At 36.8% G+C, this 25,126-nt stretch overlaps 1 protein-coding gene across 1 annotated transcript in view; it reads right to left on the bottom strand.

Annotated features, from left to right (window-relative positions):
* Muc16 (mucin 16, cell surface associated) overlaps positions 1 to 25,126 on the bottom strand; it is a 243,453-nt gene that overhangs the window by 199,082 nt on the left and 19,245 nt on the right. Inside the window, exons 2-3 of the mRNA XM_052189402.1 lie at positions 3,838 to 10,785; positions 438 to 551 (exon numbers count right to left, since the gene is read on the bottom strand). Of these exons, the coding sequence (XP_052045362.1) occupies positions 438 to 551; positions 3,838 to 10,785 (7,062 nt within the window). The remainder of the gene's footprint in view (positions 1 to 437; positions 552 to 3,837; positions 10,786 to 25,126) is intronic.

The following is a 25,126-nucleotide window of genomic DNA, read 5'->3' as shown; positions in this document are numbered from 1 at the left end:
CCAAAACACTCCTACACACAACAGTGGATTATAATAATTTGTCCCTTTGCTGCCTTTCTGTGCAATCTGTTTATATCACAGTTTTTAACATATGTTTTATTAAATTAGCATATCAATGAGGACTTGGTGGTACTTCTTGAAATTTTACTGTTTTTGAGTTAGTTGAAGTTGGTACATAGAAATTCTTTAGAGAGAGAATGGGGAAGAGTGAAGTCAAATTTTGTGGTTTGGATCGAAGCTTGTTCAGCATGTTATGAGAATAGTGGTATACACTGGCTTCAATCCAGGAACCATTACACAAAGATATAACTCTGACAAGGATTCATAGAAGTCATACAGCAGTCTCTTTAAGAAGAATAAGTTTGTTGCCCTTAAAGAGGATATAACATAAAGGGTATTATTTCTAATTTCTTGGGAATATGCATAGTGGGATCTACCTTTATGGTTAGCAGGTGATGTGAAAGCCAGAGGACCCTTGTCCAGGCCTTCAGTGTCTCCATGGATGGCTCCATTAGATGTATCTGTGTAGTACTGCATTCCATCTTCTATTCCTAAAGATGAGAGTGAGGAAGAAAGCAAGTAACTATCTTTTCCAGAAAGCCCATTGTCTAAATAGGTTAGTCCATTGAGTACATGTCTTTCTTAGAGTCTGTGAAAGTGATCTTGAACCACAGCTATACAGGATGACTAGCCAGTTCTTACGTCCATTACCTTCCTATAAATGCATAAATTTGTCCATCCTGACTATGGGCAGAGCTGACTGCATTTCTTTTCTTATACCCTTTCCTTTCTACTGTTGATCTTTACTTCATTTTTCTCCTTCCCACTCTCCCTCCTTCACTCCCTCTCTCCTCACCTCCCTGCTATCCTCCTTCCCTCCTTTTTCTCTTTCTCATACTTTCTCTTTTCTTTATAATTATTTTGTTTACATTCCAGTCATTGCTCACCCCTCCACATCTCCCCTCCCTTAGTTCCTCATCACATTCCTCCTCCCACTTGCTTCTGAGAGAATACCTCTCTCACTCACCAAGCATTCCTTTCCCTGGAGTCTAAAGTCTCTTCAGGATTAGGCACCTCCTCTCCCACTGAGGCCAGACCTCATATATAGGAGTCCTCTGCTATATATGTGCCAGGGGTCTCTGACCATCCCTTGTTTGCTGTCTGGTTGGTGGTTCAGGCTCTGGGAGCTACCAGGGGTCCAGGTCAGATGAGACTTCTGGTTGTCCTATGGGGCCACTCTCACTTTTTCTTTATTTAATGCAGGGTCTCATACAGCCCAGACATGTGTCAAACTTGATACATCGCTCAGGATGACCTTGAAATTCTGATCCTCCTGTCTACACTTCCTGAGTACTAGGATGACACATGTATATCAGCATGCATAGCTTGTGCAATATCGGTTATAGAAGCAAGATCCTTGTGTATCATAATCATATAGTGTTATAGATATTGTGAATCAAAATATCATATAGTGTTATAAACCTGAAATCCAAGCATTTAGAATGGTGGTGCAAAAGAATCATGAATTTCAGGCCTGCTTGGTGGTATAGAATAAAATGAATAAAGAAAGTGAGTCAATGATTTCAAATATCTCTAGCTCTCTTGTGACTTGTTAAAAGTATCTGTGTAGAACTCAAACATACTTTCCAATAAGGTAGTAGTGGTTTTGGAGGGCATTTTTTTTTTACTTGTGTCACAAATAAAATCTGGTACCAAATTTAGTTCTTTCACAGATATAGTATCCCTAAAAGGCCTTTTCCTGTACTTACTGCTATCTCGGAAGTGTGATTTCATTTCTGGGAATATCATCAAGCATTTTATTCCTTTAGTTTTCATGATTGCATTTTTCTTACTACTCTTTCACTCTGTTGTAACTCTAATAGCATATTCAATGCAAAGGCAGAAACCCTCCCTTAAGTCATGACTGGTGTTCTGACAATATCTATAATCTCTGCTGTACATAAGGCTTGGGCAGGATTATTTTGAATTCAGTGTCACCTTAATTTACAGAATAGGTTTTAGGCCAGCCTGGGCCTCCATTTGCCATATATAGATTATTATACTCTTATGTAATTCTGTCAGTACTATGATATACATTATGTACACACACACACACACACACACACATATAAAATAAAATAAGGGATGTATGTATTTCTTGGACATAGAGCATATGGGCCAATCAATGTGAATTGTGAAATTGTAGATCTACAGAAACAAATCAAAGAAAAATATTTGTCTTTTATCTATATGTTTCTTTGCCTTAAGTCTAGTCCTTTATGCATAACTTATCTATCCACTGAGGATCCCCATGTTGCCAAAATACCTCTAACTTTACGTCAGCCTGAATTTGGTAAGGATTACAATCTCCCTTGAAAAATCCTGCCATGGCTACTGTAATTCCAGAATCTCTTGTATTTTCCAATTTTTTATAACCCTGTTTGAGTTAATGATTAAGAAGATACATTTATATTCCTGGATAGTGTGAATTTTTTTTCTTTAGGGGGTGATAGGGAATCAAACTTATGGCATTATGCATACTAGAAAGTATTCTAGCACTAAGCTATTTCTCCTGGGTTTTTCAGATAGTGTCTCACTATGTAACCCTGGCTCTCTTTGAACTCAGGATCTTTTTGTCTCAGCTTTCCACATGCTACAGTGACAGGCATATATCAAGTGTACCTGTCTAAGCTTTCAGCTTAATTCTGTCAGTAATATGATGGTGAGAAAAATATTTCTCATCTTCTCTTTATCTCAACTTCATTACAATGAAGTTTTATAAATGTAGATACAAAATAATATTACATTAAGGGTTAAAAACCCTTATAGAACAGCACTTGACATAGAAATAAGTGCTATATAAGCCTAATTGTCACACTCATCACAATTAATCATTATTAATAATTGTACAATACCATCTATAACATTGTAGTAATTACTTGTGACCTTGATTGTTTTTCTGCTTTGTCTATGCTTAGCTCAGTCCTTAGAACTGATTGCTGTTAGGAATTCAATCAGTGTTGACTTAAGAATCTTCTAGTATGGAGGGAGAGGGTATAGGTCATCTGTAAAGCACTTGCTTCATATGGGCAAGATCCAAGGTTCCATCTCCACTAATGCACAAAAAAGTATACATGCTTTTAAATAAATGGCTGAATTTGAAAACATAAAGTATATACAACAGTGTTTTACTCAGCCATACAGAAGAATGAAATGAAGCAATTTGTAGGAACTATAAATAATCATATTAAACATCATTAGGCAGACAGCAAAATAAATATAACGGATTTTATATTAGATGGAAACAAACAAGCAAATAAAAGCCTCCAAAAGAAAATAATGACTAAAGGAATCTAAGAGAAGGCAGAGAAGAGTGTAAAAATAGTTCATAGTAGGAATTGTGGATGATGAGAAAATTGTTTGACCATGTATGAGATTATCAAAGTGAAATTCACAAATTTGCACAATTTTTTTCTGATTCAATAATGAAAATTGTAGAAATAATTAATATGAATGCACTCCTAATATATAATGAACTCCTAATTTTCTTTCTAACTCATAGGAAAGTGGTATTGCCTATGAGCCTCCGCAACTTGTAATTAGGAATGCAGAAACAATGATTCTTATTTATCAACCTGGTTGAATATTTAGAAATCTGATAAGCACTTTTCACCCTTCCCAAGTCAGCACACTTAGTCATTATCTTTCTCAAGAAGAGTGATAAAGATATCTTGATGTGTTGGGAACTACTAGGTTTCAAGATTATAGATATAACCATTGAATAGTGAGACCTAACATTTATTATCAAAATAGTGTTATCTTCAGTTTGTAAATTACCTGAAGAAGTAGTAATCCTCTGGAGGAATGAGCTGGCTGTGGAGTCAGTGGTAGTGGAAGCAGGATAGGGCAATGGTGTTGAAATTGAAGAAGGAAGTGTTTTTACAGTGGTGGCAATCAAATGGCTCGACTGTATTATTGAATGGTGACTCTTGGAAGTCACAGCTGAACTGTCTTTTGGGTTGATGGCTGTGCTAATAAAAGCCATCTCCTCTGTGGGAGAAAGTGTTGCTCCTATGTCGATCAATGTGGTCTCAGCTGAAGGCTGTATAACAGTTCTTGGAACATGGACACTTTCTGGTGAAGGCCTAGTAAAATTGTACTCTGGGAAGGATGTTACCTCAGTAGACTTTACAATAGATGAAGAAGGATTTAAGATGGAAACTGTTTCTACTGGAACTTCATAGAACTCTGGAGATGGAGTCTGATATGGGGTTGATATGTTCATAGCAGAAGTAGCATCAGTCTCAGAACTTGGCAAATGGAGAGTAGACACAGGAGCTGAAGGTTTGTTGGTTTCTGGGGATATGCTATTGTCCCACAGTCCAGAAGTCAAATGAGAAAATGGGTCAGTAGTAGAGCTTGTTGTTTCTAAATTTTTAGGCAATGTTGTGGACATAGTAGTCACCCATACAGAGGTAGGAATACCCATTGTATCTGTGTCTCTAGATGACTCAGAGGGCATTGATTCAGAGGAACTTAATTCATCTCCCATACTAATGGTATTCATGTTGGTTACAGTGAAACTTGAGGAAGAATGATGTTTTTCTGTATCAGTAGTTACCTCAGATAAGCCCAATATTTCAAGTGACGTGCTGTTCAAATTTGGAGGCAAATTTATTTCAGTTTCCAAGCTTCTACCCAATATATCTGTTGTCTTAAACAATTCAGAAGTGAGGAATGAAACCTTAGGAAAAGAAGTTGAGGTTGAGCTCTGTGGTAATAGAGGGGAAACAGAAGTCTTGGTTGGTATTGTCAACAAGGAAGAGGCAGCATTATTTGATGAAAGAGTCTCAGGTGCTACAGTGTATTGGGCCTGAGGTCCAGATGTGGTTATGTCCACAGGGTTTATTTCAGTTCTGGTGGAACTGTAAGATTTTTGTGAGGTATGGGCATCCTTTGAAGTGGCTATCTCATTGGTGCTCCAGTTTGGAAATAAAGTTTTAAAGGAAGCTGAGTTTGTGCCCAACTCCTCAGTAGTTGATTCCCCAGAAGAGGGAAAGAAGAGTTCTTGTCCTTCTGATGGAGAAGTAGCAGGAAAAAATGATGAATGTATAGTTTGTATAGAATCCACAGAGGAAGTTGCTTCATGGAGTGGAGAGTCTGTCCATGAGAGTAACTCAGAACTGCTGGGAATGGAGATTGAGTCTGAATGTAAAACCATCTGAGTTACAGAAGAGAGAGCCCCAGTATAAGCTATAGGATATGACGTGTTCATAAGAGTGGTGATATTGGAGGATTCCTCAACATTAATTACTTGACTGATGTCAGTGCTTGGAAAGAAAAGAGTAGAGTTACTGGAGGCATTTCCCACTGAGCTGTCAGTTGTCTTTGCAAAGGATACAGAGCTTGAAATGGATGTTTTATCAGTTGAGTTAGCTTCTGTTCCTGAAATTCTAGGGATAGTGCTAGTGGCCACTCTAAGAAGACCAGAACTATATTTTTTTATTAAATCAGTATATTCAGACCTGGTAGTTTCCTGTTCTATTGAAGCTATGGGTAGTGATTTCTGAGTTTTTGCATGTTTAGAGTTAGATAAGGTCACTAATGGGGAAATTGTTGTGTCCCAATTACTTTGTGAGACCATAATTTCAGTTAATCTTGATGGAACTGAATTACCTATCACAGTGCCTTGGGGATGCATTCCAGGACTGTCAGTTTCTACTCTTGTTCCTGGATTTTTTGAGGAAATTTGACTTGTATGCAAAGTTTTCTTGTTATATGAAGAACCTGTGGTTGAAAGCACTATAGTATCCATATTTTGAACTGAGGTGCTCCCAGAAGTACCACTTGTATCTTTTCCGTTTGATATTGTCTCATGAATAGAAGTTACTGGTGCAGTCACAAAATCAAGGGAGGAGACATTTTGTCCTTGAGAGGTAGAAGTAACTGGTGAAAGTGTGGTTTTCACCATCATAGTTGATGTAGGATCTGCAGAGGTATGTTTTCCTTTGGATAAAGAACTTGTTTGTGACTGTTCCTCAAAAGTGCTAGATTCAGATATCCAGGGTACATGTGGAGATGTTTGAGACTCAGGTGAAGAAAATTCTGTCATAGGAACAGTGGTTGCAGTATCCCTGGATAGGGTATCATTTAGGAAATATCCAGAAGTAGCTGCTCCAAAGATTGAGGTTAACTCTATGTGTCCTTCTGTGCTAGGGTAGGTAATGAGTCTGGGAATGCTTCCAGGAGTAATGTCTTTTGATTCTGAGGAATAAAGAGGGCTTCTTGTGGTGATTGTGCCAGTTCTAATTGATTCTGAAATAGAAAAACTAGTAGACATGTTAGGGGTTAATTGAGAAAAGGCAGTTTGATGTGTTGTGGGAAAAGTGGTCTCTTCGAGAGTAGTAGTTTGGGGAAGTGATTGGCTTAGGGAAGATGTTGTCTCAGTCAGAGTTTCAGAGGCCTGAGAGAATGTTGGCTGTGTAATAGAAACTGTAGTGCCCATCAAGGGATGCTTAAACATGGTTGAAAATATAGTTTTAGTTGGAACTGATGCAGGAGCAATAGAAGATTTGGATTGGGGTATGGAACTGCTCACTTCCATAATTATTTCTGATTTAACAGAGGAAGTAGAGTTTCTCTGTAAAAAGTTTGTAACCTGGGAAGTCTCTTGGGTTGAATGTGTATTAGTGGTCCAATTTGGAAATGAAGTGGACAAATTATGTAACTGTTTATCCAACCTGCTTGGAATTGCCTCCTTAGAGGAGGTAAAGACTGAGACAACAGAGTCAGGAGAGGAGGTGCTATTTTCTCCTGTGGATGTAACAGAGGATGTTAAGAAGGATTCATCAAGATATCCTAGAGAAGTTGAAGATGTTGCAATTGATGGGATTTCATGACTTTGGCTTAGAAGTATAGATGTCTCTGTGATTGTAGAGGCTCGACTGAAACTCATGAAATTTTCTGATTCTGATGACATGATTGGTGTTTCTAAGGAGAGGGCAATGTTTGAGGTCACATTAGAATCCCTAATATGGTTTGTAGAGATTTCTTTTGCTTCTGTGATCCTGCTGGTGGAAAGTCCATTGGTCTTATCTTCTGATGTAAACTTGGTATGTTCTGGTGTAAAATGCTGAAGGGTTGGGAGTATTGTGTTATCAGGAGACATGGGTATTGTACTTGATATAAGAGTAGAGGAACTATTAGGTACTTCAGAAGAACTTCTAATGAAATCTGTACTTAAGTGCAGTTTCTCAGGTGTGTTAGCTTGTGTCAGTGTGGTCAGGAGGGTAATTGTCTGTGTGCCTATGTTTGTATTTTCATATGATGTTGATTGTGTAGGTGTAAGTGTGTATACTTCTGTAGTTAGGTTAGTGGGGAAAGTTTTCTTTTCAGTTGGCACTGATAGAGATGTGGTGGTGTATTGGAATTCAGGTATAGAAAGGTTGGCTCCCATGTTTGACCCTGGTGTGACTGTGGAAAATGCATTCATCTGTGATGTTTGAGAATCATGAACAGTGTTTGAGCTTGACTGAGAGCTGCTGCTCCAGCTTGGAACCTGAACAGGCACAGGGCCTGAACTTGTGTATGAATCTGTTGGGATTGAATCCTTAGAAATTGTGGGAGAGTGACTACTGTGAGTGTGTTGCAAGTAAGTATCAGAGGTCAGTGAAAGTGACCCTTGTGATTTTGTGGAATCTATAGACATGGACCCTTTCTCAGGGGTAAGTGTCCATGATGCTGAAGCAGAATTCTGGAAAGAAGCCATGAATTCTGAATGTGGAAATGTATGTGCCCCACTGGAGTGGGTACTCTTGACTGAGACACTGGTTGAGGTATCTGGATAAGTCAAAATATCTGAGATAACCAGAGAATTTCCTATGGGTCTGCTTTTCATCTCTTCTGACTTTGCACTGATAGTAGAAATGGGGAGATTGATGGAGGTTCCACTGGAAGTAGCTTGCGATGTTGACTGAAGGTCTGAAGGGGATATGCTATCCACAGACATGACTCCTGTCCTATATTCAAAAGGAGAAGGGCTAGTGGAAAATTCAATATGGTTAGTATTGTATTCTCTGGTTGTGTTTATGTCTTCAGATGTACTGAAATCTGTCCACGCTGTCCTCAATGGGAAAGATATACTTGTCTCAATCTCTGTGCTTTCAGTTGAGACTGACTGTGAAGGTAAAAGTTTGGCTTGTTCCATGGTTGGCAGAATAGTTGTAAAAGACTCCTTTTCAAGTGAAACTGATAAAGGTGTGATAGCATGTTTGTAAGTGCTATCTTTCATGCCTTCCACTAGCGTGAGTGTGGAAACAGAGGTTGTCTGTGAGATTTTGGAGAGTTGGGCACTGTTGGAGCTTGGTATGGAAGAGCTCACTGATTTTGGGGACATATATAATCTAGTAGGGTTTTGGTCCTTAGAAATTGTTACAATTGAGGCAGAAACAAAAGAGGAGGTGCTATATCTGCTTACATTGGCAGGAACTGGAGAATGTGAGGGTGCCTCATTTGTAGGTCTTGTTGAACTTGTAGACATGTATCCTTCCAAAACTGAACGAGTCCTTGATGTGGTTGCAGGGTTGATGTTGGTAGAATTATCCATGAGTTCTGAAAGTGTAAATGTCTGTGTCCCATTGTGTTCAATCTCTGAGTTTGAAGAAATGGTTGATAGATCTTTGGAAGTTACCATGTTTGATGTCACCACGGCATGTTCCCTGGGGCTGGTTGTAGTCTCTTCTGATTCTGTGGTGGTTGTAGATCTTAAGTACTTGGTAGACATTCCAGTGGAATTGTCCTCTGATATTGAGTTGTGCAACTTAGAAAGGAATGTTCTGCCAGAAGATATATCTTTTGTCACAGATATGACAAGGGAAGGAGTAGTGGGTACATTAGTTCTGTGTTCTCTAGTTGACTGTATGTTTTCAGATTTACTGGAATTTTTCCATGCTCTGTTCAAGGAAGAAGCTGTCTGTTTTCCAATCTCTGCTGTTGCAAAGGAAATTGACTGTGGAGATGAAAATGTGGTGTCTTCAGATCTGCCCAGAATTGTTGTGAAATATTCATGTTTAGATAAGACTGGTATAGGGGTAATGGTTTTTTGGAGTTGGGCTGTTGAGCTCCCATTTTTCTTGTTTCCTTTTGGAACTGAGGAAACAGTGGTCATCTGTGAGATTTTGGACACTTGTGCAATGTTGAAACTTTTCTGAGGACTGCTATTCAAGCTTTGTATTGAGGAAATCACAGCTTCAGAGCTTTTGGGCAAGTTTATTGGGATTATGTCCTTAGAGACTGTAATGACATAGTCAACAGAACCAGTAGATGATGTCCTGTGTTTGTCTATCATGGAAGAAATAACAGAAGGTGAATGTGATTCATGTGCCATTGTTATGGAATCTGCAAACACAGATTGTTCCCAAGGATTATGTGTCTCTGGTTTTGAAATATTATTTTTGGGAGGATCCATGGCTTCTGAATGTAGAAATGTATGAACCCTACTGGAGTTAGTGATGTTGAATGAGGCAGAGGTTGATGGGTTTTCAGAAGTTACCATGCTTGAGGTTACCATAAAATGTCCAGTGTGACTATTTGTCAACTGTTGTAATTTTGCAGTGATGTTGGAACTAGGAGTCCCAGTGGTGAGTCCAAAAGAAATATCTTCTGATATTGACTCAGGTAGTGTTGTAAAAGATGTGTTTCCAGTAAACATGTCTTTTGTTGAAAGTTCAAGAAGAGAAAAATTCATAGGCACTTCAGTATGGTTAGGACTATTCCCTGTAATTAAATCCATTTCTTCACGTGTGCTAGATTGTATTCGAGTTGTGGCCCAACCTTGTTTGGTAGTATGATGAGTAATAGGTAGATGTCTTTGTGATGTGAAACTAACAGGTGATGAAGAACTTGTTCTGACTGTAGTGTTCCAGGAACTTTCAGGACTGATTCCTTCCAGTGGTGATGAATTTGTCCTGGATGGGGCTTTGTAACTTTTGCTTAGAGGAGTGAATATCTCTAACAATGAATAATTCTGAGATACACTGGAGTGCATTCCTGACCCTGAGGTAGTTGCTGATGTGTCTTGAGATATAACCATATTTGGGGTCACCACAAAATGTTCTATATGACTAGTAGTAATTTCACTGCTCATTATGGAGTTTGGGCGCCCAGTGGGCATTCCAGTGGAGGAGGCTTCTTGTTTGATTGGCTGGTTAGTGGTTGGATAGGAAATGCTGTTAGTTGTGGATTCTGTTCTGGATACAAGAACAGAATTAGTAAGGGGCACTTTAGTATGATTAGGATTATGCTCTGTGGTTGAAATCACCTCAGTTATGTTAGTTTCTGCCATAGTTACAGTGGTAGATGTGTCTGATGGAAGAGTACTATTTAATACAACTCCGTTATGTGTCTCAGTCCTGGTAAAATTAGATGTAGTCATTGAAGGAAAACCTGTATTCTTCCCTGTTGTTTCAGGCACCATCGTGGACAATGTGGTTTTAAGGAAAACTGGCTCAAACCATACATTGGGAGTAGAACTGGTAGCATTCATAATGTTCACTGCTTTCTTTGAGTTTCTTGTGCCTTTCAGAGTGGCCAGCTTTGAAGGGATGCTACTTCTCCAATGGAATGTTGAAGCAGTCACTGTTGTGCTTGTGTTCAACCTTCTTGTGCTTGTCTTGGGTGTTGGTCTGACCTCTGAAGTCATAGATCCACTAGAACTATGTGGCTCTTGGAACGCTGAGGCTACATGAGAAGGCAAGGTTGATTTGTGTTTACTTGACACAGTAAGCTCTTGAAAAATAATAAATAATTACAAAACAGATAATCCAATAATGCATTCAGGAATAGCCTTATATACTTTCTTATAGCTTTAAGCTAATTTGAATCATATTATGCTTGGTATCTGCATGAATCATATCTTTTTTATATTCATCTAGCAGAAGAAATTTTTTCCTGGACTATATTGATGTTGTTTAAAGATAAAACATTTCTAACTGAGTATTCCTATGTTTACATAAGTAAGTATTAAAATAATAATTACAAAATTATATTATTTCTCAGATGAAATTGCATGAAATATAGCTTATATAAAAATTAGTCAGGTTAGCTAAAAATGCAGAGAATAAATGACTATGGAGTGTTCAGCCCTAAATTATGCTCTCTCTTCTTAATACTCAAGGAACCTCCTAGAAGAGGAAGTAAAAAGACTGTAAGAACCAGAGCTACAAAACAGTGTATTTGGACATGACAGGACCATTACTTTAACAAACTCATGGCTACTCTGTTGGACTGTACAAAACCAACAACAGACCAAGTCTATTAACATTCCAGCATAGGTAGGGGAGCTAAGGGTTATTATCAATTGATCGTAGATTGGTAAGAGACAGTCAGTTATCTCCAGAGTTGTGGTTCATGGAAGATTGTCCATGCACCAATGGGTGGTTGGTGCTACAGCTGCATGCATCCAGCCAGCATTAATTAGACTCAATGGGTTACCCAAAATAGAAGAAGAGAAGAAATGTAAAAAGAAAGAGAAGGAAGAGGAAGAGGGTGAGAAAGAGGTGGAGGAGGAGGAAGAGGAGGAAGAAGAGGAAGAGGAGGTGCTGAAAAGAGGTTTCAGCAGGCAAAATTACCTGCTGCTAAATCTGACAAACTGAGTTTGATTCCTGATATGCACATAGTGGAAGGAAAAAACTTACTTCGGAAAGAACTTTCCTCTGACCTCCACATGTACATTTGGACACACACATACACACACACCACATGCACACACCACATACACACACCACATACACACACATACACTAAACTAACAAGAAAGTGTACTACAAAATATTTACTTACGGAGGAAAATGACATGAAGTGGGGAAGGGAATGTAATGGAAAAGTCTGGGAGAAGTTGGAGACAGAATGAAGGAATTGTGATAAAAATATGTCACTTACATGTATGAAATTCTCAAGTAGCAAATACATTTAAAAAATTGTTAATTTCAAGAAGTTAGCAGTTTGTAACACGTTGGACATACAATAGAATAAATCCATGCTTTCTTGGTACATTCATTGTACATAGATGCCTGAAATTTTTATGGAGGTGCATTCATATAGTTAATTTTCTCAAAAAGAAAAAAATATATATATGGTTGGGGAGATGACTCAGCACCTGCTCATAATTTCCATCTCCAGAAGGTAGAGAAAGGGTTCCTCAGAGAAAGTTGGCTAGGAAGACTAGCCATATTGGAGACCTCTGGGTTTATGAAGAGTGTCTCAATGAAAAATGTGATAAGGGGATTGAAGATGATTTATGACATCAACCTTAGGTCTCCACATGAACATACATACATATACAAAAGTAAGCCTACATATACTTCCATATACCGTATACACATGCATACAAACATACATGAAAAGTAGAAAAAGAAGGGGAAAATCCTATACACCAGGGGCTGGGGCAGTGGTGCACTGGGTAAAGGCAGTTGTAAGAGCATGAGTACCTATTTTGATCTCAAGGACCATGTTAAAAAATCAAATGTAATACATATGTAATTCTAGTACTCCAGAGGTTAGTGATCAAAGAGAACTATTGGGGATTTCTAGCCACCAGCATAGCTCCAGTTTTAGTAAGAGACCCTGTCTTGTGGGAATAATGTGAGAAGTTAATGAAACAGGACACTTGCCATCTTCCTCTGGTCAATTTGTGAGCATTCATGGGAGTGTGAATCTACTGTATACATTTTCATATATCACATACACACATATGTACACATACACTGACATATATATATATATATATATATATATATATATATATATATATATATATATATATATATATATATATACATACATGAACATACAAATTATATAGCTAAATTGCTCACATATTCCTAAGGTATTATTTCCTGTACTACAAGCTAGCATTTCTGTTGGAATATGTATCTTTGAAAAAATTGAGGTGTTCTAGTACCCTGTACTAACTGGTCAAACCCTCTCCTATCCTCAGGCTTCCATAATCTCTATTCCATTCTTTTCACTGCTATAAATTTGACTTTCAACATTTCATGTATATGTAAAATATATAATAATGCATTATTTATCTTAAAAATGTGCTTGTTTTAATCTTTTCATTATGTTCTAAATTTTTACCTTTTCTTTCTTTTTTCCTTCTTTTCGCCTGCATTCCTTCCTCCCTTCTTTCCTTTATTTTTCTTTTCTTTTTTGACTTCTCTTCCGTCTTTTCTACCCTTCTCTTTTATTTTTCTTTCTTCCATTATTTATCCCCTATCCTTTTCTATGTGTTTCATTTTTCTTTTTTTGAGGATCTTTTATATGAGCCTAGGTTTGTCTGGAACTAGCCATGTAGCCCTGACTGAGAAAAACTCCAGATCTCCCCCCGCCCTTTCTCTCTCTCTCTCTCTCTCTCTCTCTCTCTCTCTCTCTCTCTCTCTCTCTCTCTCTCTCTCTCTCTCTCTCTCTCTTTCTGTCTCTTTTAGTTAGAGATCCTTCTACCTTATCTCCCAAGTATTAGAATTACAATATCACTATATCTAGATTGAATTTCTTTTTTTTTTAAAGAAAGAAATCAGAGACTTTTATAATTTAATGAAAATGAAGGCAAAACATACCCAAATCTTTGGGACACAATGAAAACAGTGCTAAAAGAAAAACTAATAACCCCGAATGCCTCCAAAAAGAAACAGGAAAGAGCATACACTAGCAGCTTAATGACACATGTGAAAGCTCTGAAACAAAAAGAAGCTACTTCACCCAGGAGGAGAAGACAGGAAATCATCAAACTTAGGGCTGCAATCAATCAAGTGGAAATAAAGAGAACCATACAAAAATCAACAAATCCAGGAGCTGGTTCTTTGAGAAAATCAACAAGATAGATAAACCCTTAGCCAGACTGACCAAAGGGCACAGAAAGAGTATCCAAATTAACAAAATTAGAAATGAAGAGGGGGATATAACAACAGAAACTGAGGAAATTCAAAAAACAACAGATCCTACTAAAAAAAAAAAAGCCTATACTCAACACAACTGGAGAATCTGGAGGAAATGGACAATTTCCTAGACCAACACCAAATAACAAAATTAAATCAGGACCAAATAGATCATCTAAACAGTCCCCAAACCCCTAAAGAAATAGAAGGGGTAATAGAAAGTCTTCCAACCAAAAAAAGCACAGGAGCAGATGGTTTCAGTGCAGAATTCTATCAGACCTTCAAAGAAGACCTAACTCCAATACTCTTCAAACTATTCCACCAAATAGAAACAGAAGGAACACAACCCAACTCCTTCTATGAAGCCACAATTATGCTGATACCAAAGCCACACAAGGATCCAACAAAGAAAGAGAACTTCAGACCAATTTCCCTTATGAACATCGATGCAAAAATACTCAATAAAATTCTCACCAACCGAATCCAAGAACACATAAAAACGATCATCCACCATGATCAAGTAGGCTTTATCCCAGTGATGCAGTGTTGGTTCAATATATGGAAATCCATCAATGCAATCCACTGCATAAACAAACTCAAAGAAAAAAACCACATGGTCATTTCATTGGATGCTGAATAAGCATTAGACAAAATTCAGCATCCTTTCATGCTTAAAGTCTTGGAAAGAACAGGAATTCAAGGCCCATACCTAAACATAGTAAAAGCAATATAGAGCAAACCAGTAGCCAGCATCAAACTAAATGGAGAGAAACTTGAAGCAATCCCACTAAAATCAGGGACTAGACAGGGCTGCCCCCTTTCTCCTTATCTTTTCAATATTGTACTTGAGGTATAAGCTCGGGCAATTCGACAACATAAGGAGGTCAAAGGGATACAAATTGGAAAGGAAGAAGTCAAACTATCATTATTTGCAGATGATATGATAGTCTACCTAAGTGACCCAAAAACTTCACTAGAGAACTCCTACAGCTTCAGCAAAGTGGCAGGTTATAAAATCAACTCAATCAAATCAGTAGGCTTCCTATACTCAAAGGATAAGCAGGCTGAGAAAGAAATTAGGGAAATGACACCCTTCACAATAGCCACAAACAGTATAAAGCACTTTGGGGTGACTCTTACTAAACATGTGATAGATTGAATTTCTTTAACAAGATAAGGATTAAACCTATATGTATGAATAAAGAGCATGCAATTTCTTTGTATCTATATTTATATTACATATATATGTGTATACATACACACACAAACACTCACATATACACATACACATACACACACTGGAATACATTTACCTTACATCCTTTTAAAGAAACCCTCATGAGCATAAGTCTGACTTCTTTCTTTACTCAAATAGCAGGGATTTGGTTATGGTTCTAGATGGGAAGATAAGTCTAACGGAAAGTTGTAGGTGGTCACTGGAGTGATTGTCTATATCTGGTCCTATTGTGATTACTCTGGGGCTTTCCATTCTATTCTAAGTAGACTATTTCTTTGTAAAATTCTTACTTTACAAGCCAAAGTTGTCTGCATGTTTGAACCTATTTTGATGAGGAAGAGTAGTAGTAGCTCAAGTATTCCTAAAATCAGGTTTTAGGGTCTGTCTGGGCCAGGGCCCTGAGCAAACCTTGGGCGCAAACTCCGCAGCCAGTCCCACAATACCCAGAGGAAGCTCAATTTGCCAGATACTCTAACATGCCCAGGATCAGAGGAGAGAAGGACATAACATCTGTGCCAACAGTGGGAGAAACTGGGACCAGTGGGACCCAAGCATACAGACACTCTGCTAGACTGGTGGCACAGGTTTATTCTGATCTGTTTGGGCCAGTGCCCTGAGCAGACCTTAGGTGCAAACTCCTCTGCCAGTCCCAGAACACCCAGAGGAAGCTCCACTGCCAGGCTTTCTAACTAGCCCAGGACCCAAGGATCCCAGGATCCCGGGATCCCAGGAGGTTGGTCACACCAGGATCTCAGGGTCCCAGAGGCAGCTTGACTCCCAGGAGCTCAGACACACCCAGGATCTCAGGATCACAGTATCTCAAAATCACAACATCACATTGACAGCTTAACTCTGAGGAGTTCTGACACAACCAGGATCAGAGGAGGGACAGGCTCTAGTCAGATATAGCAAGGGAGGGTAGGTAGCACTAGAGATAACCAGATGGGGGAGGGGAGAGGCAAGGACAAGAAGAATATAGGCAACAGAAACCAAAGTTACTTGGCATCATCAGAACCCAATTCTTCCACCATAGTAAGTCCTAGATACACCATTACACCAGAAAATCAAGAATCAGAACGTATTTTTGTTGTTGCTGTTACTAAATCCCTTTTATAAAGTCATTTTTAAACAAACCAAACCAAAAGCTTTACAAAAGAAAAGAAAAAGCTACAGAAAAAGATTAACTTGCTTCATATGTTCCCAAGAGAAGAAAAAATAAAGGGGACAATACCAACACACTCAACAATAAGGGGTTCTTTTCTTTATTTTTTTATTTTCATTTATTGAAAAGGGAAATAAAAAACTTTTTGATAACATTAAAGATTTACATGAAAAATATTTCAGATAAACATGTTAAAATTGACAATATTCATGGAAAATTAAAAAGTGGTAGACCTGTAAAACATTGCTAAATTAATTGAAATAAGGGATAGAAACATTTTATAATAGAAGTGAAGATTTATGTGGAAAATATTTCTGATAAAATTGTAGAAAATGTAGAACAACATGTTAGATTGGAGATTATTATGGAAAATTTTATATAGATATAATAATGGTAGGCATAAAAGTATTCCTAAGTTGATTGAAAGTGGAATTATAAACATTTTCTGATAAACTTGAAGATTTACATTGAAAATATTTCTGATAAAATTGAAGAAATATATAGAAAAACACGTTAATTTTAAAGTTTATCATGGAAATTATATAGATAAAAATGATAGGTATAAAGATAATTCTAAGTTGATTGAAGGTGGAATTATAAACATTTTCAGATAAAATTTAAGATTTACATGGAAATTATTTCTGATAAAAATCAAGAAATATATAGAAAAAACATGTCAAAATTGACTATTTCATGGAAAATTTTATATATAAAATGGTAGATATACAAACTCTAAATTAATTGAAAGTGGAATGAGAAACATTTCTGACAAAATCAAAAATTTACATTAAAAACATTTTTGATAAAATAGAGGAAAGATATTAAAATTCAAGATTATTATGAAAAATGATACAGATAAAATGGTAGACATAAAATATTACTAAATTAATTAAAAGGGGAATCACCACCATTTTTTGATAAAATTGAAGATTTACATGAGAAATATTTCTGTTAGTCTATGTCTTTTTATTGGAGAGTTGAGTCCATTGTTGTTAAGAGATATTAAGGAATAGTGATTGTTGCTTCCTATTATTTTTGATGTTATTTTTATGTTTGTGTGAGTTTCTTCTTAATACAAAGAATCAGATCTAAAACCACTTCTCATGATGATGACAGAGGGACTTAAGACGGACATAAATAACTCTCTTAAGGAAATACAGGAGAACATGGAAAAACAGCTAGAAGCCCTTAAAGAGGATACATGAAAATTCCTTAAAGAATTACAGGAAAACACAATCAAATAGGTAAAGGAAATGAACAAAACCATCCAGGATCTAAAAATGGTAGTAGAGAAAAAGAAATCACAACGGGAGACAACCCTGAAGCTAGAAAACCTAGGAAAGAGATCAGGAGTCATAGATGCAAGCATCACCAACAGAATACAAGAGATAGAAAAATCTCAGGTGCAGAAGATACCATAGAAAATATTGTCACAACGGTCAAAGAAAACACAAAAAAGCAAAAAGCTCCTAGCCCAGAACATCCAGGAAATCCAGGACACAATGAGAAGATCAAACCTTACGATGATAGGTGTAGAAGAGTGTGAAGATACCCAAATTAAAGGGCCAGTAAATATCTTCAATGAAATTACAGAAGAAAACTTCCCTAATCTAAAGAAAGAGATGCCCATGAACATACAAGAGTCCTACTGAACTCCAAATAGACTGGACCAGAAAAGAAATTCCTTTCAAAACATAATAATTGAAACATCAAATGCACTAAACAATGAAAGAATATTAAAAGCAGTAAGGGAAAAGGTCAAGTAACAGATAAAGGCAGGCCTATCAGAATTATACCAGACTTCTCACCAGAGACTATGAAAGCTAGAAGAGCCTGCACATATGTCAGACAGACCCGAAGAGAACACAAATGCCAGTCCAGGCTGATATATCCAGAAAACTCTCAATTACCATAGACGGAGAAAACAAGACATCCCATATTAAAACCAAATTTACACAAAATCTTTCCACAAATTCAGCCCTACAAAGGATAATAGATGGAGAACACCAACAGAAGGAGGGAAAACTATACCCTATAAAAAGCAAGAAAGTAACCTTTCAACAAACCCACACAAACATAATCCCACCCCACCTCTAACAACAAAAATAACAGGAAGTAGCAATCACTTTTCCTTAATATCTCTTAATATGAAGATTAATATTACCAACATGCCCTAACTGATTGAAATTCAAAAATATGAGGAATTACAAATTTGTTGGCTGTTACCCAGTGCTCTCTCTAATTTGGTAATTGGAGAATTATGTCCATTATTGTACAAACCATATGCACTTTCTGCTTGTTTGTATGTCACAGTGTATTGTGGCACATCACATATTGGTCTTGAAATCCTACTTCTCCTATCTCAGCCTCTCTATTAGTAGGATTGTTTATTTAATGTTTTTACTCTATACTATGGTTTTCAGAACAGCTTACATATTTCAAAATTACTTATACAGCCAAAAGAAATGTAGACAATTAATTTGGGAGGTGGTTTGTAAGAGAACAACAGAGAGTGAGACTATATGTTTTGCTTGATATTTATAATTACTGTATTAATTTTTAATTAATCAATAATTTCAATTAATTTTGACCTTATAAGTTACTCTTTTTCAGAGATGAAAGCTTTTCAAAATTATTACAGAAAATGAATCAGAATCTTAGCCTCAACTAATGTCTGTGCCACACTCCAAGTAGAACCATTATTCATTGAAACAGTTGATGAATGACTTCATGGATAGACCATCTTAATACACACATTGTTCATTCTTAAATGAATGCAACCTGTTCCCAGGGAACTGAAAATAATGACAATCATCAAGTCAAATAATTTTGACCATAGCAGGAAATCTGTATCCAAATAATTGTGCCTACCATTCATTCCTTGGCACATTAGAAATGTCAACTCTTAGCTACTGTGGAGGTAAAACCATTTGGGGATGCGAGAGACATTGAAGTACAGCCTTATTACAATGAACTCCAATGTCTAACAATTGTTCTTATATTGGGTTTGTACCACAGTAAGAGCCAAGATTTTAAGCTCTACTAAAAACAAAACAAAGAAACAAACAAACAAAAAAGTTTATTTTTTTATGTTCATTTAATAACATGTCCATCATTTTTATGATTGGTTAAATATATATATTGTGTTGAATAAAATAAAAAATTAAAATTGAAACAAAAAAATCAGGTTTTATTCACCTGCCCAAGATACAGTAAGCTAAGTATTCACATACAATAAAAGGACCAGGTAGTATCTAGCAACTGGTAGCTCCAGAGCATTTTACACTGGAAGGCTGTCTGCTATTAATATTTTAATTATGGTGACATAATTCAAAATAAATACTTGTGGTCTGTGCCTAAAAGTCTTGAATTGTTAGTAGTAGTAAAAACTGCTACTAGGTGTATAGAAGAAAGGACCTAATAACAGGCACTGAAACAGTAGGGGCTCAAAGGCATCACCCCTAACTGCTGAACTACATGCTGCTAATATATTCAGGTTGAAGGAGAGTCATTGCCATAAATTATGTAGTCACTGGTAAGTCATACCAGGCCCCAATGAATAGTCCTAGACTAAATGGATTATATGACAAAACCAGAAGTCATGGATCTGTGGAAGGGGCCAAAAAGCAAGAATAGTTTATAAGGATGGGAGAGAGAAAAGAGACTTTGGAGGGAAGAATAATCAGAATATACTTTATGCATTATGAAGTTGTCAAAAGAATAAACCTAATTAAAAATATAATGCTACAAATTTTTTGACACCACTTTCTGTTTCTGGAAATATTACTGTCCGTTAAGTATTCTTTTCTGAATTTTCAAAGGTGAGAAAACATGAAATCATCTTAAAATTCAGGAGCACATCTATGTAATAGGGCACTGAAAGTACCAGAAACATACACACTTTGGTCATAAGACATGGAAGAACCAAGCTGAAAACTGACAGCTTTCTCACTGGTAGTCATGTAAGCTCCTGGAGAACAATATCCATTAATAATATTATCCAGACATGAACACTATAGACTACAATATCAATTTTTTTGCCAAGATATGTTAATATATGCCACACTGGTGTAAATGTTATGGGAATAACCAATTGTAGTTCTTGGAATAACAAAAGTCTCATGGAAAAGTATGGTGGCTTATGTTTGTCTTTATAACTACCTGCAATGTGTGTCTTGGGGGCCAGTTATCTGGCAAAATTCCAGGGAGGGTTTCTAACCAAAATCTATCTGTTGGCCAGTATTTAATATTTAATAAATATTGCTTGCTTCAAATTTGTCCCAAAGTGATGCAATTTATTTTCTCCTATGAATCTCAAGGTTAATAATATATCAAACATACCATCCATTCCAAGGAATGTTCAAACAAAGGGGAAGAAAGAATATAAGAACCAGAGGTTGGAGAGGACCAAACAGAAACAGTGTCTTCTGGACATGATACAACTGTGGACCACATAAACTCCCAGCAGCTATGATTGCCCAGATGAAAGAGAGACAGACAGAGCCTCTCAATAGTCCATTGTGAACTTATCCATGAAAGGCCCATGAGGCCCCACCTCTCCATTCATATCTATAGGCAGTTAATCCTTACAGAGAAATGTGTAAAAGGTGAGGTGAGAAAGGCAGGCATTTCTCTAGTAATCTCAGGTAAGCTAAGGATAAGATTTGTTTTATGTGTTTCTGAACTTATAATTTATTTGTTTTTGTTTATCTTCATAGATAGTCCTGCTGTTGAAGGATTATGTAGTTTGCTTAGAGACGTAAGGTAAATAAAGTTAGCATTCTTTGAAGTGATGGAGACATCTATGAAATCTTTGGAGAAGAAAGCAGTTGATGAATGGCCTTCCCTGAGGCAAAAGAAAGACAGGGATAATTATAGGGGCAGGAACAGGAACAGAGGAGAATCCTTTATTCAGGAGTCTGGTTGAATCCTATAACAAATATAACATCATAAATTCCAGCACTACTAACAACTGTTTTAAGATGTTTCTCCCTGTAACCTGAGATTTACTAGGATTATCACCAGAATGCCACTTACATTACAACATTTCCTAAGCCCTCTTGCAGCCCTTGTGATTTCTGGTTTTACCATTATCAGACTATAATAGTATCCATGGCACCTTAGAAAACATTTTATAACACCATTTATCAAGAGAGAGATGGACAAGAGAAAAATAAACATTTCTTAATACCCTTTTGAGATATAACTTGAGAAATGCTAAAATGCTATATATTCATAATCATGTAATACTTTTTTTTACTATCCCTGAATAGCATATACTTATTTATAAGTGAATATGTCTTAATTTCTCCATGATGTTCTTCTCTTTTTCTTAATCTTCACATTAAAGGTTTTATTGAAATGTCTTTAATAAATCTCTGCTTCATACTAGCTAGTCCTGAAATTATTTTATCAAAGCTGTGAATCCAGTTTTGCTTAAGTTGAGGATCCTAAAAGATTAAGGGAATGCGACAGGCTGCTGAGGATGAATGCCAGTCTCTGTGAGTTGTGTCCCTGTATCTTCAGGCACTGACTCCTAGTGAGGTTTGTTCTCATTCCTTCATGAGGTAGATATTTGCCTCATATATTATATATAATTAGACATGCCACATCTGAAGATACTGTTGATTGCTATGACTAGGAATTTTTATACTACTAGCTTCTAGTGAGTAGAGGTCTCATGATGAAGTCCAACAGCTGACCAATAAAAGGATGTATCTCTGTTCTATACCTCCCTAACATGAATTAACCAAATCTATATACATGACTGCTTGTTCTGGGAGTGAGAAGCTCCTCTTATTATAAGATTGCACTAGGTTAAAATATTTGAGCTCTTGCAGTAGAAATAAACAAATAAACCACCTAATAGATTGTAAGCAGCATCAATAAAAATGAGGGCAGGGCCACCAAAGAAATGATTCAACAGTTAAGAATATATTTTCTTGCAGTGAACCTAGATTTAGTTGTCACTGTCACTTGCACACCAGGCCTAGGGGATACAGTGCTTTTTTTCTGACCTCTGAATGCACATGCATATAAACATGTATGTAGACAAAACATGTGAATATAAAATGAAATAAATATGAATTTAAGGGATAATAATGGAATAATATATGCGTGTGTTAAATGCCATAAAAATAATTCTTTCCAAAATGTTTTCTTATATGGTATATGCTACATAGTTGAATAGAATAAATTTGGGAGATTTACTTCAGAAAATTGGGCATTCTGGGTATGAGAATGAATACTTGGTCCCAAATTTGTGGAACAGTTTGAGAATAATTAGGAAATATGATATTATTGGAATAAGTGTGTCTGTGGCAGGGTTTGAGGTTTGAAAGATTTGATTCATTCCTAGTGTGGCTATCTCTGCCTTCTCCTTGTAGATTAAGATACAAGGTTTCAACATTTTCTGCCACCATGCCCTTGGTCCACCACTGTTGATTCTAAACTTTTGCAACTATAACACCAAATTAAACACATTCTGTTATATGTTGCTTATTTAATGCTGCCTTATCTAAATAATACAAAAGTAATGAAGATAGAAGTTACTCTAAGGGAGTTAGTCAGCCATTACTTTAGCAGTCCCAATAATGCTGTCTAGTTTCATCCATTTGCCTAAGAATTTCAGAATTCATTGTTTTTAATAGTTGAATAGTACTCCATTGTATATATATATACCAGTTTCTGTATCCATTCTTTGTTGAAGGACATCTGAGTTCTTTCCAGCTTCTGGCTATTATAAATAAGACATCTATGAACACAGTGGAGTATGTGTCCTTATTACATGTAGGAACATCCTCTGAGTATATGCCCAGGAGTGGTATAGCTGGGTCCTCAGGTAGTACTATGTCTAATTTTCTGAGGAATCACCACACTGATTTCCATAGTGGTTTTACCAGCTTGTAATCCCACCAACAATGGAAAAGTGTTCCTCTTTTCCCACATCCTCTCCAACTTCTGCTATCCCCTGAGTTTTTGATCTTAGCCATTCTGACCAGTGTGAGGTAGAATCTTAGTGTTGTTTTGATTTGCATTTTTCTGATAACTAAGATGTTGAACATTTCTTTAGGTGCTTTAGAGCTATTTGAATTTCCTCAGTTGAGAATTTCCTGTTCAGCTCTGTACTCCATTTTTAACAGAGTTATTTGATTCTCTGGAGACTAACTTCCTGAGTTCTTTGTATACGTTGGTTATTAGCCCTCTATCAGATGTAGGGTTAGTAAAGATCTTTTCCCAATTTGTTGGTTGCCGTTTTTGTCCTACTATGTCCTTTGCCTTACAGAAGCTTTGCAGTTTTATGAGGTCCCATTTGTTGATTCTTCTTAGAGCACAAGCCTTGTTGTTCTGTTCAGGAACTTTTCCCCTATGCCCATGTGTTCAAGATTATTCCCATTTTCTCAATAAGCTTCAGTGTGTCTGGTTTTTATGTGTAGATCCTTGAGCTTTGTACAAGGAGATAAGAGTGGGTTGATTTGCATTTTTCTGCATGCTAACCTCCAGTTGATCCAGCACCATTTGTTAAAAAGGCTGTCTTTTTTCCACTGAATGTTTTTAGCTCCTTTGTCAAATATCAAGTGACTGCACATGTGTGAGTTCTTTTCTAGGACTTCAATTGTATTCCATTGATCTTCCTGCTTGTCTCTACACAAATACCAAATACTTTTTAGCACTATTGCTTTGTAGTAGAGCTTGAGGTCAGGGATGGTTATTCCTCCCAGGAGATGCTTTGTTGTGGAGAATAGTTTTTGCTATCCTGTGTACCCCAATTTTAATAGGGTTAATTCAGTTCTCTAGAGTCTAACTTCTTGAGTTCTTTGTATACATTGGATATTAGCCCTCTGACTGATATAGGGTTGGTAAAGATCTTTTCCAAACATGTTGGTTGCAGTTTTTGTCATATTGACAGTGTCCTTTGCCTTACAGAACCTTTGTAATTTTATGAGGTCACATTTGTCAATTCTTGATCTTAGAGCATAAGCTATTGCCATTACACTCAGAAAATTTTTCCTTGTGCCCATGTGCTGGAGGCTCTTCCCTACTTTCTTTTCTATTAGTTTCAGTGTGTCTGGTTTTGTGTAGAGGTCCTTGATCCACTTGAACTGGTGCCTTGTACAAGGAGATGAGAATAGATTGATTTGCATTTTTGCATGCTAACCACAAGTTGAACCAGCGCCATTTGTTGAAAAGGCTATTTTACTTTTCCACTGGATAGTTTTAGCTCCTTTGTCAAAGATCAAGTGACCATAGGTTTGTGGGTTCATTTCTGGGTCTTCAATTTTATTCCATTGATCTACCTGCCTATCTCTGTACCAATACCATGCAGTTTTTAAAACTATCACTATGTAGTACTGCTTGAGGTCGGGGATACTGATTCCATGAGAAGTTCTTTTACTGTTGAGAATACTTTTAGCTATCCTGGAGTTTTTGTTATTACAGATGAATTTAAGAATGGCTCTTTTTAACTTTATGAAGAATGTTGTTGGAATTTTGACAGGCATTGGATTGAATCTGTAGATTGCTTTTGGCAAGATATCCATTTTTACTATATTAATCCTGTCAATCCACAAGCATGGGAGGTCTATCCATCTTCTGAAGTCTTCTTCAATTTCTTTCTTCAGAGACATGATCATAGTACAAAAGCCTATACTCAACACAACTGGAAAATCTGGATGAAATGGACAATTTCCTAGACAGATACCAAATACCAAAGTTAAATTAGGATTAGATACACCATCAAAACAGTTCCATAATCCCTAAAGTAATAGAAGCAGCCATTGAAAGTCTCCAACC

Source organism: Apodemus sylvaticus, chromosome 7, assembly GCF_947179515.1.
Source record: "Apodemus sylvaticus chromosome 7, mApoSyl1.1, whole genome shotgun sequence".
Lineage (NCBI taxonomy): Eukaryota > Metazoa > Chordata > Mammalia > Rodentia > Muridae > Apodemus > Apodemus sylvaticus.
The sequence above is the reverse complement of the archived record's forward strand: the minus strand, read 5'-3'. Positions and strand labels throughout refer to the sequence as shown.